Source organism: Pseudophryne corroboree, chromosome 5, assembly GCF_028390025.1.
Source record: "Pseudophryne corroboree isolate aPseCor3 chromosome 5, aPseCor3.hap2, whole genome shotgun sequence".
Lineage (NCBI taxonomy): Eukaryota > Metazoa > Chordata > Amphibia > Anura > Myobatrachidae > Pseudophryne > Pseudophryne corroboree.
In genome coordinates this window covers 561,181,916-561,198,449 of record NC_086448.1, presented here as the reverse complement: position 1 = coordinate 561,198,449, position 16,534 = coordinate 561,181,916, and the positions used below count along the sequence as shown (strand labels likewise).

General features: G+C 43.2%; 1 protein-coding gene across 2 annotated transcripts in view; it reads left to right on the top strand.

Moving 5' to 3' along the window:
* The first annotated feature begins 887 nt into the window (after positions 1–887).
* Positions 888–16,534, top strand: part of RIPOR2 (RHO family interacting cell polarization regulator 2) — a 265,938-nt gene continuing 250,291 nt past the window's right edge. For both annotated transcript variants that reach the window (XM_063923277.1, XM_063923278.1), the window contains exon 1: positions 888–1,191. In XM_063923277.1, coding sequence (XP_063779347.1) covers positions 1,107–1,191 — 85 coding nt within the window. In that variant the 5' untranslated portion in view covers positions 888–1,106. The remainder of the gene's footprint in view (positions 1,192–16,534) is intronic.

Sequence of the window (16,534 nt, the reverse complement as noted above, 5' to 3'; positions counted from 1 at the left end):
TACGTAGCAATGTTATACACAATATAAGGGATCTATAGCACCGTGGGGAAGGGGGGAATTGTGTAACTAGGTGCTCATTGATCTCTATACAGCAATGTGTGTGATCATTCTAGAGATTAAGTTGTGGTAAATACATTACTCAAAGCATGGAGAGAGAGAAAGCACTAACCAATCAGCTTTTTTCATTTTACAGGGTGTGTTTGAAAAATGAAACTTTGGAGCTGATTGGTTAGTGCCGTGGCTCCCTGTGGTGCTTCGGAACACTTGCAGGGGTGCATTGGATTGGTGGTCCAGGACCAATTCAAATTATTTATGGTCAATATAATAGGCAAAGCTAGTGCTAGTAGCCGTCAGTCATAAAATATGGGGACAAACAGAAGCAAATCTTTTCCTTCACCACACAATTGAGCCTATGAATGACATATAAACACAATCTACTTAATTTAATATTTCTTTCTAAATTTCTCAATAAGAAATTTTTGGCCTGGGGGTGCCGTGGAAAAAATTCTGATACTCTCGGGTGCCGTGATTCAAAGTTTGGAAACCCCTGGGTTAGTGCATAATCTTTCTCCACTTATCTCTCTCAATGCTTTGATAAATACCCCTTAAGTCTACTAGGAAATACAAGGGGGTAGGATTTTATATAAATGTATAATTGTATATGTATGATTTCTGTTTATAAGTAGCCAAAATAAGCTATATAGTATTCTAACAGAGTGTTATGGTACTAAGAACGTGAATGCACGTGGCTCCCAGGTAAGGGACTGGCACAAGGTGTTTTGAGTTGCTGGGGGGAACATATATGACCAGCTGGGAAAAAACCACCATCTCTGAGCAGGAGGATGGACAGGCATGTGGACACCAGGATAAAAGGGAGTGTAGAGACAGTTATGACAGTTGCTGAGGTACCTTTTGAGGAGACATGACCTGACTCAGAGGTAGCTTGAAGAGCCTCTGCATCACTGAGTGGTTTTGGCAGGGGGGACAGAGAGCCTGGTAAAATCTACAACTGGGCGTTAATGGGAGTTATTGCTGATGACACATAGAGAGAGGCGGAGGACTGAGACTTGTGCACCGGAGAGAGAGAGCTATTATGTCTGCAAGAGATGTTTGTACAGTGCAGACATACCACCATCATTCTCTATTGGGACAATTTGCAGTTTATTAGTGGAAGAGACATGTCACTCCAAGGTCAGTAATATAGCCTCATAAGGGCCGGGTCAGACTGGCCCACAGGGGTACAGGGAAAACCACCGGTAGGCCCCACTGCCAGAGGGCCCACTCCTTCCTGTAGGGATCAGGTTCCAGACTGTGCACTTGTATTATACATGGTAGATATGTTGCAGTAAACTACAGAAGACTATTGTGCATTACAAGCCTCTGTGGAGGCTGGCCACACCCCCTTTGTAGGCTGGTCGCACCCCAAAGTATGGGCCCCTATCACTGCATTTTCCCGGTGGGCTCTTTATACACCAGTCCGACACTGCATAAGGGTACAGTCCATAATAGGAGTAGTCCGTTCTGGACATCCGTCCATAGAGTTTTATTGGTAATTTAAAGCCTGGCAGGAGTATAAGTTTCTAACGTCTAGATGCAGTTAAATAGTACATCCATTATCTGCATCAGGTCCTCTTTCTCTATAGCAAAGATCAGGAGACTTTTACTGGTTACTATGGTCAGTGGCTAAGGATTACACAGTGTGAGTAGAAGCTACTATAAGTGGGTTGATATTGCCAGTGGTCCTATACACTTTGCAGCATAATTTACTCTGCAAGTCCTGATGCCACCAAATATTGAGCATCTAATCGGCTCTTAATTGTTAATCTGTAAAGTTTACTGCAGTCAATTCTCATTTTATCAGGAGATATCTAGCATACAGGGGCGTAACTAGACTTGCGGGCCCCATAGCAAAATTTTGAAAGGGCCCCCAGTATTCCGCAAGAAAGTGAGGGGGTTTGGAGACTGGAAATCAGAGGGGGAGTGGTCTGACAGAGTAGAGGGCAGGACCAGACAGGATGGAAACTGAGGTGTCAGTTATACTAGTATATGTGTTTGTGAGTGTATATATATATATATATATATATATATATATGTGTGTGTATATATGTGTGTATATATATATATATATATATGTATATGTATATGTATGTATGTGGGCTGCTTGGGAAGGGAAGGCAGGGAGGCACTTCGCAGGCAGGGAGTGAGACACTGAGATGGGGGGGGGGCTCAGAGCGCAGGTGTGGCTACTAGACTGGAGGGGAGTGATATATGTGGAGGACACTGGGCTGCAGTGGGTTCTATGTGGGGGCAGTGGTCTGGCAGGGTGCGAGACACTGAGATGGGAGGGGGCTGACTTGCATGTCGCAACTAGAGAGCCCTCTGTGTACAGGGTCCAGGGGCGCACACACACACACACACACACACACACACACACACACACACACACACACACACACACACATTGTACAGGGTTCAGGGACACACACACACACACACACACACACACACTGTACAGGTTCCAGGGGCAAACTGAAACACACACACACACACACACACACACACACACACACACACACACACACACTGTACAGGGTCCAGGGAGAGACACACACCTTCACATTGTATAGGGTCCAGGGGCACACTGCCTCTCCACACTGAACAGGGACGTAACCCTCACTCTACACTGCTGGTGTCCCTGGAGCGACACTTTTAAACTTGTCAGTGGGCCCGGGAGCACATGTAATCCGGCTGGTGTCAGAAGAAGGCTCCCTTGTACTGCACTGGCCCCGCAGCTCAGCGGCTGTTCCCGATGCGCAGCAGAGTGAGGAGGAGCGCAGAGATCCCAGCGCTGAGCGGCGCATCCTGGCCTGGGAGGGGGAGAGGAGATCGCTCCTCCTGCTCCCCGTGCTCTGCTGTACGCGCACACCACACAGGCAGGGAGAGGAGCAGGAGCACTGTAGTGCAGCAGCGGCATAACAACTAACTTGGTGTAGGGGAAGCGTCGGGTCCAGGGCCCCTGTGACAGCCTGGGCCCCATAGCAGCCGCATTTCCTGCACCTATGGTAGCTACGCCACTGCTAGCATATACAATTACATATCCACTTCACAGTACAAGGACTAAAGGTCATCTGCAATTTAGATCTAATGGGTGATCAGTCACAGATTCTAGTTTTTCGGGCATCCAGATTCATCATACCCACTCCCTGCAAACTATTCTTTCAATCAAACAGATGTGTCTTGGTGAACCCAATATTTTTGCACCATTTGGTGCTAGACGCATGGCAGCTATATGTACCTCTTCCTAAATTTAGTGTCTTAGTCCTATTGTAGCCACATGCAAAGTCACTAACAGTGTACCAGGGATACTAGGCCGGTACTTTTATCGCAATGGAATTATTATACGTTATGTATAAAGTCACAGGTCAAGCATAATGAAGTATGGCGGGAGGAATGGTGCAGCTGCTTGTACCAGAACCTAAAGGAAAAGACACTAGTGGGGATATTTATCATAGCTTGGTGAGAGATACAGTAGAGCAGTGTTTCCCAACCACGGTCCTCAAGGCACACTAACAGTCCTGGTTTTAGTGATAACCAGGCTTGAACACAGGTGACTTAATTAGTACCTCAGTTATTTTGATTTAACCATCTGTGCTGAAGCCTGGATATCACTAAAACCTGCACTGTTGGTGTGCCTTGAGGACCGCGGTTGGGAATGCCTGCAGTAGAGAGTTATAATGTACCAACCAATCACCTCCTAGCTGACATTTTTCAAGCCTAGCCTGTAAAATTACAGGGGCTGGTTGATACTTTGGGGTTGATATGAAAAGAGTGGTGCAGTTGCCCATAGCAACAAATTACCTTTGAGTGCAGAAGTTGCCCATAGCAACACATTCACTTTTTGAGGTACAGATGTGTCCTCCTACATCTTGCCTCAATACGGATCTGCCTGGCAAGAGTGCATCGACAGGTTCTATACAACTCTGTTAACATTGCTATGTGAATAGGGGACACAAGCAGCTTATGCTGATTAAAGTGATGTGTGGCATGCCTATATTCTGTGCGCATCTGTGGCTGTATCTGAATACGAAATGGTACGTTACAGTGCTTTCTAGGAAACACTGTAACGTACAATTGCGTATGCTGATACAGCCGCGGTCGCACACAGAATATAGGCATGCCACATATAATTTTTATCAGCAGAAGCTGCTTGTGTGTACTATCCACATCCATTTTAATGGAAAAAAAATTGCACGTAAACGCGCTCAGCGTTACCGAGTAACACCACAGCACGGTGACTAGAAGGTCTGTTTAACGTGCAGGGAGGCTAGATGTGAGTGGACACATCTGTAGCATTTATCAAGTACGTTCTGTAAAATGATAGGTAGCAGCTAATGTAATGGGCTAATTCATTTCTCCACTCTTTACACTGATACGTCGCCCTTTATCGCTCTCCAAGCTGTGATGAATCTCCCTGTGGCTCGCTAAGTGAGGCTATTTGGCGCGATTCGAGCAAAGGTGTATGAGGGCGTGTGTTATACAGTTTCCCCCTCCCGCGTTTGTGTGCTCCTCTTTGTGCTCTTTATTTTGTTAGGCGCATAACTGGTTTTGCTTTTTTAAAATGTGTATTTGTGATATGGTAAAACTTCTACACTACAAATTATAAGTGGATGATAATATCCATGTACAAAGATTTTTTTTCTTTAAAAACATTAGTACTACAGTAAATTAAAACATTGTTGTTTGATTCGGTACAAATGCAGGTTTCAGTGAAGTTTGGTTAGCACCACAAGCCAAAGACAAAACGCACATCTGTAACTTGCTGTTATAGGTTTTCTATGGCAATTTGTGAGCGGGATCTTTTTAAACCTCAAAGTTCCCCAACCCATGTACTTCACACACCTTGCATAGTTTAATTTGTGATACAAACTTAATACTGAATTGCACATGAGGTTGCGGCAGGAAGTAAAATATATTCCATGAGCAAATTAAATCGCTCCGGCCCCCCCTCCCCGCATATCGCAAAAATAACCCGGTATCGACACGGGTCAGTGTGCGATGTGAAAGGGGCCTTGGAGAATTCCACCCAGGTAATAAGGGTTATTCCTGGGTTGAATACCGGGTCAGTGGCAGTGTAAACGCGACCCGAGATCCATTTACTACAACTGAGAGCCAGCACGAAGTTTAGCTCATCTCCCGGCACCGCCTCCGCCCCCGCCCGCTATGGCAACCGACCCGGCATATTGCTGGGTTGGGACGCCAGCGCTGAGGCTCCAATACCGGATCCCACCCGGGAATGACCCGTTTCCAATTCCCGGGTGGGATCCGTCATTGGAGATGTGAAAGGGGTATTAGTTGAGAGATCTAACAAAGCTGCCGTAGGTGGAGAGCTACAACTATATATGCAAAGGGATTGTCAAGCTGATATGCTTGTTTAGCTCTCCTGCAGATCTCTTATACCCCTTTTCCACTGAGACCGGGGAAATTGGCGGGTCTATCAACCTGGCAAATTCCCTGGTATCTGCTCAGTGCCCCTGTTTGGGAGCAGGGTTGGGGACCCGGATAGTATCTTTTTTCCACTGACCCAAATCCCACATTTTGAGAATTCACATAAAAATACCCAGGATTTTTAAGTCAGTGGAAAGGGGCTTTAGTTGGACGGTGACCCTGTCCTAAAATTTAGCAAAAGGATGAGTGATGTTTTCTGCAAAAGTGATGTCTCCTGGGAAAAAAAACAATGGCATACATATTTTGGCCACTGCATAAAAATATTACTGATACTCATGTTGGAATGTGATGAGTGCGCACGCCAATAAATGCGCTCAGCGCAGGATTGGGAGCCCTCAGCAGCGAAGGAGTTAAAAAGACCTAGAACAGGGTAAATCTTTCCCTATCATGCTATATTATTTTCATTGTGTCATTAGGTTTGTAGTTTTCATTGTAAGGTTGCATTATCTAGATGAGCTTGTATTTCTCTGGGCTTAATTCAACAACTAGTGCATTATAAACTATTTGTTCTACAGTACATGAAAGTGCATTCAGAAGTCATTGGCCTGCAGCACTATTTTTCTCTCTTGATTTTGCAACGTTATCTCTTCATATGACTTGTATTTCCATAGGCAGCTTGTTTTTGTGTTTTCTGAAAGCCATTTACAGATTGACCCAAAAAAATTGGGTTTTTGTTAATCTACATCCATTTTTAATTCTTCTTACCTATCGCGCACATCCAGGCATTATGTTGTATGTGTTTTATTACCAAGATCTGCTCTATCCTTTGTGGGTTATTATTGTAGTGATAATGAATCGGTTAGTTATAAACTATATTTGTACATTGTAACCAGAGCCAGCCTTAACCAATATGATGCCCTAGGCAAGTTTTTGGCTGGTGCCCCCTAGCACTGCTGCTAGTTCCACCTCTGACCCTGCACCCCTTTCCCAGCACCATCACCCTTCACCCATAGCAGTCCTCATTTTGGTGCTCCTACCCCCTATATTTTAAATAGGAACAGTGCGCACATTCGGCGCACAGCCCAAAAAGGGGCATGTTCTTGCTAGTAAGGGGCATGACCACACAATAGTACCCCCAATTCAAATTAGGCCACATAGTAGTGCAACTTTATTCACGTTATCAAACGATAGTGTCCCTTCTTCACGCTACATCACACAGTAGTACGGGATGCAGTCAGTTTACCTCCAATCAAAATCCCGACGTTCAAAATCCCGACACCAATTGACCGATAGTCAAAATCCCGACATGGACAAAATACCGACATTTAAAATACCGACAAGGTCAAAATACAGACATGTAAAATGCCGACAGGTCAAAATACCGACATGAGTTTTTCATGATTTTTTTCATTGAAACCGACTTGTTCATAATTTACCATCCCAGTGGACCTGGAGGGGGAATATAATAGTGTGCCGAGCGTAGCGAGGCACCGTGCCCGAAGCATGGTGAGTGCAGCGAGCCATGCGAGGGGACGCGGTACACTTTATATGGTGTCCATGTTGACTTATGTCGACATACACACAAAAAACAACAAGAAAACGTGTCGGTATTTTGACCTGTCGGCATTTTACATGTCGGTATTTTGACCTTGTCGGTATTTTAAATGTCAGTATTTTGTCCATGTCGGGATTTTGACCTTGTCGGGATTTTGACCATCGGTCAATTGGTGTCGGAATTTTGATTGGAGGTATTTCATATCGATCCCAGTAGTACCACTTTACCTTATATACATTACTCCTCACAGTAGTGCCTCGTATTCACATTGAATTGCTCCTTATTCACATTATACCACACATAGTGCCCTTTCTATACACTACGCCACACAATAGAGCACCTTATACACATAATGCCACACATTAGTAATGCCTTTATACACATAATACCACACCGTAATGCCCCTTACACATATGACACACATTATCAATGCCCTTATACACCTAATGTCCCTTACACATATGCCGAACACTATTGCACAACCAACCCACCTGCACGCAGCACTCACACAGCAGCTAACACTGTGACCTCTGCCTCTGCTTGGATACAGGTTTGTCCTCATACATCTTGCCTCAATACGCCATGCAGCAGGAGATGCCTTTTTTGCCGAAAAGTCAGGAGCCCTTTTTGCCAAAAATGTATCTTATTTGCATTGCTATTTGGCTTGGATGCACAAATAGCAACTGTGTGCAACTGTGGCTGTATCTGCATACGTAATGCTACGTTACAGTGATTTCCAGAAATACACTGTAATGTAGCATTTCGTATGCAGATACAGTCGCAGTCACTCACAGAATATAGGCATGCTGCTTATCATTTTACTTGCCTTTTATTTATGTAAATTTCTTCTAGCAAGCAGTTAGGAGGACTTGCAGTATGGGTAGGTGGTTCCAGAAGTTAAATTCCACTCAAAACGAAATCCTCATCCAGACAGGAAGCTCTCAGTGGAGAGGCGCTGACAATAACACTACCAAGTTTTACGGGCCTAGTGGTTCTGATCTGCCATCAAATTCTATGTTTCTATGAGCAGGAGAGGAGTCCATTAGAAGTATTGCGAGTCCTGATAAATCAGGGTTGTGTAGTTAAGTTCATACTTGCCTACGTTAATGCTTTCCTCTTCGGGAGATGCCCAAAGAGAAGCAGGTGGGCAGCGACATGGGCAGGATGGGGTTAATCGCTTCATTCGGCCCCGCCCCTCATGGGGAAACCATTGTGATTGGTGCGAATTTGCATGGGGGTGGAACTAAAATGACACAATTAGCATATACTTGTCATTAGGCCCCACCTCCTCTGCTGGGACAGCAAATTCTCTTTTTATCTCCTCATTTTGCCCACTTTACTAGGAAGTGGGCAGAATGTGGGAGGGGTGCCCACTCCCGGGGGTGCGGGGGACTACCTGAAAAACCGGGTGTCTCCCGCAGGAGTCGGGAGAGTAGGCAAGTATGGTTAAGTGACATTTTTACTGTTTTCATTATCTATTCAAATTTCTCCCAAATTATCATTCGTACTCATTGCTACTATGATGGTATGCTTTGGACTATACAATTTGTGGAATTAGTAAGAACAAGGATGTAACTAAAAACAAAAATCGCTTTAAAAGCAGTTATATTTTTGTTCTTTTTGGATAAATAACTGAAATGTTCTTCTTGGATAGTATGGTAAAAAGCACTTGTGTTATGTACACATCTGAACAAATTGAAAACAGATCTCCATCATGTGGAGCTCATGTGAAGTAGCAGGGTTCATTCCTTAAGATATAAGGCCCAATAGTAACAGGCTTAAGGCCCGTATTCACGGGCAGATGTGGGGAGAGATGTGTGCTGAGCGAACCGCTCAGCACAGCGCGATGTGTGCTGGGAGGGGGCTCATTTCACCCAGAGGGTGAAATGAGCGACCTGCTAGATTGAGCCTGCATGCAGGCCAATCTAGCACCAGTCAGATTGCTAGTCAGATTGCTTAGATTTTAGGCTGGGATCGCTCCGTGAGTACCCCACTTTACAATCTACTGGCCATTAAAATATAGATAAGACATAATTTAGATATGATCAACGCACTAGACTGGTGTCAGAGTTAAACCGTGGAATAATTTATGGTATGAGGCCTTTATTTGAGTTCTCCAAAGTCCCAGCTCTTTTCAAAACCCTGAATGGAGTACTTTATGGAAAAAGTAACCAAATTACATTGGGTCTAATGCAGAGTGCTACACCAGTTGAGATATAGTATTCCTTCCATGACTTGGCACCGTGCATGCCTGGTACAGTGATGCATTATATAAGCACCAATCCAGATTTCCATGATTTGCCACTTAAATACATCTGTCTTCGACTGAATGGGGACATTCTAAAATAGAGTACAGTAAAGGCATCTTAATGCAATTGCTGCATACGCACCTGACTCCTGAACAACCAATATTATTTATGGATGGTCAGAAAAGATGATGGTGGTCACCTGGCCTGCACCAATCACTCGCTTGTGTGAACGCTCTGCTGATTGCTGGTTTTCCTTTTGTATGGGTTTATATTATGCTTCATTGAGTGTGTATATAAGAAAAAAAATTTTTTTTTTATTTAGTTTTTTATATGAGAGATGTGGAGTTGTTTATGCTCTATTAGGTTATTGTAAATTTATTTGTGCCTCATGTTGATTTGTTGTTCATAAAGTAAATGGTTAACAGCATGTTTGAAAGTGAAACGAACGTGTCTACGTCCTGTACCTGACTTGAAGTAGACTTATATGTTACTCAAGAATGCATCCTCATTTCTGCATCTGAGTGGAGGTACTCTTCTTGCACGCATCTCTCCATTGTAACTTACTTGCATTTTGTGGCTAACTCTGCATCAGCTCCACTTTATGTCTGCATTATGCATTAATAACAATCCTAATAATAATAATTTTATTTATGTAGTACTTTTCTCCAGCAGGACTCAAAGTCACTTTACAAGCATCAAAAATATAGCACAGAGGTTTAGTATTAACAGCATGAAGAAAACAAACCGAAAAATAGGGCAGCAAAAATATTGAGCATAGGGCCTGATTCAGATGTGGTTGGAGTAGCTATCTCTGCTGCTTACATGGAAGCAGCTGTGATAGCACTTATATGTTAATGCAGCAGAAGACGTCACGCCTTGAGCTTGCATTAGTGATCCAAGCTGCGTCCTAAGATCATCTGCAACACCATCGGCTGCCTGCGTGACACATGGGGTTGCGCAAGCCAGATGCAGCAGCTCTGACCAAGAGACCAGAAACTTTCCGTCACCCAATGGAGATCCTGGCCTCATCCCCCTCCCCCACAACGGTAGCGGCACGCCTCCATTTTGGGAAACTGAGGCCATCGCCGCCCATTCCCCTCCCCCAAACTGCAGCAGACCATCATTCACTAAGCGTCTGTTGCTGATTTGCGTACTATGGGCCCGATGCAGACCTGATTCGCACAACGGGTGATTATCGAACTACTGCGTATGCACCTCAATGCGCACACGTTTTGATAAACAGCAACAGGATGGTGAAAAAATGTTGATTGCACGGCTGTTCGCAAGGTGATTGACAGGATGAGGACGTTTGTGGGTGGTAATGGACCATTTTCTGGGAGTGTCGGGGAAAACGCACGTGTTTCCAAGCGTATTCAGGGTGGGTGTGTGACGTCAGCTCCAGACCCGACCAACCTGTTTGAATCGCACTGTAGTTGAAAGTCCGGTCAACGCACACACTGCACTGTATGGAAAAATCTTTTGACGGTGAGTGTGATGCGGCTGTCCGCTGGGGAATTTTCGCACAGCGTACATATGCACACTTGCACAGGGTCAATTTTCACTCCCCCTAGGCGGCGATTATTGGATCGCAGGACAGTGTAATTTGCAGCACAGCGATCAGGTATGAATTAGTCCCTATGTTGTAGACCCATACTGCACATGCACAGTACGGGTATGGCGCATGCGCAAAGTACAGAACATTGGTGCTTTGCTGTATGCACCATAGCAACATCTGTACCTGAATCAGGCCCATAGTGATCTCTTGATGCGAGGTTTGTGCAGCCGTTTTGATTAATACATTTGAGAGATTAAGCCTATGGGGGAATTCAATTACCCGCATTCTATTTTTTGTGTGTGTGTATATATCTCTATATCTCTCTCACACACACACACACACACACACACACACACACACACATAGTTAAAAATTTGCGGTTTAAAACTAATTTTGCTGTGGGGGGGTTTTCGGGGTAGTTTAATTACCTTTTGGGTTTTTTTCGGGCAAAAAACACACAGGATCTAGGATAAGTTCGCAGCAGTGAAAACGGGTCCGTTACCGCAGATTTTTTGCTGCTGCCTCCGGGAAAGTGAATTTAAAAAATAATAATAATTAATGATTGATTTACCAATGTTAATTAAACCCCCCCTATATATGTCTGATGTAAAGAGATCCAAAAAATTTACACTTTAAGCCTTTGTGTGTGTGTGTGTGTGTGTATGTATGTATGTATGTATGTATGTGTGTATATATATATATATATATATATATATATATATATATATATGTATATGTAATATAAAAAATCCTGGACTGCTGCAGTCCCTTTAGTACCAAGTTTGAGTATCTCTGCTTTAGGCAATGGGATACTTTTTTTTAGTAGAGGGTTCATCTGCAGTAGATTATCAATACAGCATGAAAAAATTATGCAGAGATAACTTACTTTCTTGCAGCCAGGGGTCCCCACACTTTTAAAATTCCTCTACTAAGTTAAATAACCTCTTGTGTGATACCCCAGGTATTCCATAATATCTTAATATGTTAGTACTGTCAATGAACACCACAGTGATCACTTTAAAGTTATTTTGACAAGATATACTGCAATGAGCACTTAGTAGCACTGTCAAGTATGTAATGGAGAGAAAAATACTAGATTTTTATTTACTTCTAAACCTTCCTTTGCTTTTTCTGGATGCCTGTGTATACTGAGTCATAAAATAATGGATTTGAAAGATGTTTGACTTAATTACTTTGCTGCAGTAAGATCCAAGCATCCTACTAGGAAATTGTATCGTCAATGCATGCTGTTAGCATCAATTATTTTGTTAAGAAGATACAAAAATAGAGCATGAATAGGCTTGCAAGTGCAAAATACACATAAGCACAGTGGTAAGCATGAATATGTAGTTGAACATTGCATCTGTCCCAGAAAAGAAAAAAATAAATGGCTTATATAAAGCAATCACATGCGTCAAAGCACTCTTAGAATTCATCTTGCTGAGTGGCATTGCTTTCACTTGCGTCGTGTATACAACGCATTATGGTCGTCATTCCGAGTTGATCGCACGTAGCAACTTTTTGCTGCTCGTGCGATCAACTAGACGCCGCCTATGGGAGAGTGTATATTAGCATAGCAGGGCAGCGATCGCTTGTGCAGCCCTGTTTTGCTAAAAAAGTTGCCTGCAAAACAAGACCAGGGTCAGACCTACTTATCTTGTGCGATGGATCCAGCGACGAAGGTCCCGGGATTGACGTCAGACATCCGCCCTCCAAATGCCTGGACGTGCCTGCGTTCGGATCTCCACGCCCGGAAAACGGTAAGTAGACGCCCCGGAACACCTCCCCGCTGTCAATCTTCTTGCGATCGTGCTAGCGATCACTTTCTTCATTGTTGAAACCGCTGCCCGGTGACTGCCGTCGCCGGGCAAAGACGCACGTGCGCATTGCGCCCGCTGCCCATGTGCAGTTCTGACCCGTTCGCACCGCAAACTCACTTGTTAAATAACTGGGCTGTTCATAGTTTGCGTCATCTGCTGGTGTGTGACTATATAATTCTGCAATATCAACACCTGTACACACATCATTCCCTACATATAGTACTGTACTGCCAAACCGGTGTTTACAAATTTTAGGAAATGGGATGTATTTTTTTTTTTTAATGTTTGTATGCACTTTTGCAATTATTGTTTACAATAAATCCAATTAGCAACCTTGGTTGAATGACCTGACTTTAATATGTGTATCCAGCTTAATCTGATTGCAGACTCTTAATTGCTCTCTAGTGGCAAATTTTACCTATGGCTGAGCCTCTCTAGTAAAATCCATCACTTCAGTGAGCATAGCTGAGCCAGTTGCGGTCTGTGTGACTGCACTGGCTCAGTGGCTTCACTGTGACTGGCAGTGACTTCCTATTGGAAGGCCCACCTGCTAATCACCTGTGGGGCTGCCAGACCAGGCTGCGATTATTCTGGTAGTCTGCCCAATCCGTCATCTATGGGCTACAGCTTCTATGCGCTGCAGCAGAGCAGTAACTAGAGTTTTTGGTGCCCTGTGCCAGAAAGAAAATTGATAATTGCCCCCCCCAACCACACACATTATTTGCAAAAGGGACATAAGGTGCATGCCTCGTGGGGAAGGGGCATGACAAAATTGATCGCAGAGAAAACCTGTGCTATGATGCTCCTTCTCAGCATTGCAATCCCTTGCAGCCACACACTACATAGATCTGCTCAGCTGCAATGCTGATCATTTTTTCACAAAGTACAAGGTGAGTTTCAAATAGAATTATCTAGCTTAGCATTCTCTAGCTTTCTATGCAAGGGCGATAGCCCCGTGGATAGGGTGTATGACTGCAATGCCACAGACAATGGGTTCAAATCCCGGGTATGTCCGCATCTTGAAATGTACTAAAGGACAGTGTTGACTGACTAACAAAGAGCTCTCAAGTTAAGTTCAGGAATATTTTATAGGTAGTAGCGATGGAAGGGGTGGGTGTACGAGACAGGGGTGGCCAGGAGATGCTGGGCTTCTAAAAGGGAGGAAGCTGCAACTGAAAGTAATTAAAACAGATAATTGACAATTGCCGCCAACAATGCCCCCTACCCTGCAGCGCTATGTGCGGTGCACACACCTAGTTACGGCCCTGGGCTGCAGTTCATAGAAGTTGGGGTTTTTGCTCATGTGCAGTCCGGCCACTGGTTGTGCACTTGTGCCGGTCCCGGTGCCTGCCATATCCGTTGCGCAGGCACCTGGATCATCTCTCTCCTTTCCAGAATGGATAGCGGCAGCCCTCCTACCCAAAAAAGGTAGTAGCTGCCTTTGTTGCAATCCATAATGGAATACTGCATGTGAAAATGCATATAAATGCTATGCATTTGTACATGCATTTCACATTTAGTATAGTCACAGTTGATATGCACTGGACAGATTCACATGTGAAACCTCACAGGGCTTTCCCATTAATTTCAGTATCTCATTCATTTCAGCGCCAAAGAACTAAAATTAAACTAATGAGCTATTAAAATGAATGGGGGCAGCTTTGCTAGAAAGCTGGGGCTCAGCTAAGGAGGTGACTACTGTATACATTGAGTCGAGTCTTTGCCTCTGGTAACAGCCTAGCCTCACCCCTTTTAGAAAGTAACTATTTTCTTCTTCCTCCCTCCTTGCAAATCAGTGACAAGTGCAAGAAAGCTTAGTGCTGGTTGTCACTAATAACAGGAAAACCTGAATAAGAAACGTTGTGTTGCATGGAGTGGAAATCTTGCCCATTATCCAAATATCATTAAGAAAAGTAAATAAAACCTATTTGCACATTAATTAAATGAAAACCTCCCTTTTACGACACTTGATCACCTTATTTTTTTTTAAGAGTTCAAAAGGAAATGTCCTTAATGTGTAATCCTAAGGGAGGTCCATGCCGTGGGTGTGGTATGGCTGACCGACGGTCAGCATACTGATAGTGTATGAGCTTCCTTTAAATGGCAAATATATATTGATTCAAGCTTTTTCACATTTAACAAAGATATTTACTGTTAATCACAAAATGAGTTGATATGTCCTTAAGAAAAATGTGCAGAGCTAGTCAGAATATTGTATTTGCTGAATAATCTTGTTTTAAGGCATGACTTGTACAAGACAAATGCAACATTAAATGTATTGGAAATGTATCTAAGACGGACAAAGCAACACCAGATATATCCAAGGCTAATTGAGAAGAATAAAGAAAGAAATCTTTTGAGTTTATGTCCGAAAGACTGATAAACGAAATAATAACCATTTTCAAGGCTGTCCTAGTTGCCACTTCTAACATTGTATGACAATCGATGTATTTTCAAGACATACATGGTGTATTCTGATTGGCTAAATATATTGGCAAGCATAAACCCTTTGTGTTCAAGCTATAAATAATAAAGCCATGACGGCCCTCGAGCGGGTCACTTATGATTTGCTTCGATTACGCATAAATTTGTGTCATCTTATCATTCATTGACCTCCAACCGGTTGCTAAAGGAGAACAGCATTCTGACTGATGACTGAAGAGAGTTCATAATCCGACCTGAATAGATTTATTACCCTATCATTTTGGGGGATCTTGTCCGGGATATTCCAGCATCTCCTCCACTGGCAATAAATCCTCTGATCTTTCAGGAACCGCTGATAACAAAAAAAAACGGTAAGTGAGATTTATTGTGTAGATTTCTACCTGCTCACTTGAACTCAGCGCTTCCTGTGTAAATCAAGAGGAAGTCCAGTCGAGAAGGTCAGAGAATATCTTAAAGAGCCCAGCGTCAGTCAGAAGAAATTTTTTTTTAAGGTACCATACATGTATGTTATATAGTTGAATTATGTTATATTGTTGGATTGTGTGTAAATAATTTCAGATAATTTGTCACAAGTGCACAGGGGTAATTAATCAAGTATGCAGAAAACCTTAAATTGTGCAAATACTGATGTGTGTTTGTTGAGAAAATAGAGCCGTTTTATAAAAGTGGCGCATGGCCAAGATATGTTCTAATGCTGATAACCAGTTTGAATTGATAAATAACCAAAGAGGTATATGCAAATCTTGTACCTGTGTTGTTGTGTTAAGAAAATACGAAGGGTCTGTAGCACCAAGATTGCTGGCAATTACAAGCACTGAAGTCTCATTTGGTTATGTGGAAAATTATGATGAATTTTATTGTACAAAAGGGTGTCATTTTAAAAAGAGAATTGTTGGAACATTACATTAAGAATGATTGATTTAACATCATAACCTATTGGCCTAGGAACCACATAATTCCAGGTCTAAGACCCATGTGCCGTGCAGTCTCAAACAGCTGCCGTGCACGCAGATAACAGATATAGGATTTACTGTCATCTTTGTTTTTGTATCCTTGCACTGTTATATGTACTCTGTCAATATGCTTTTGAAAAGGTGGGGGGGAGTCGGGTTGTCTGCTGAATAATGAAACTAGATTCTCCTACACACACTGATAGGTATTTCTCACATCCAAGCATTCCCGGTGTTAGCTGTTACTTTCTGAAGAGAAACAAGCATTAAACTACAACAGGGATACTGATACAAGCAGGAGTCCATATAGGCAGGGGGATAGACCCTTGGAGTAACTTAACAATAATATTAGGGACGCATCTCAGTGATCCAGAAGAAATAATCTATTATGCAGGTCTCACTTGGGGAGCAGTCTCCACCAACACAGGCAACACTACAACCCCAGTCATTTGTCCACAGACGGATTGAAGAAGCTCTTTTAGAGATTCTTTAACAGGAGATTTTAATTCCCTCAT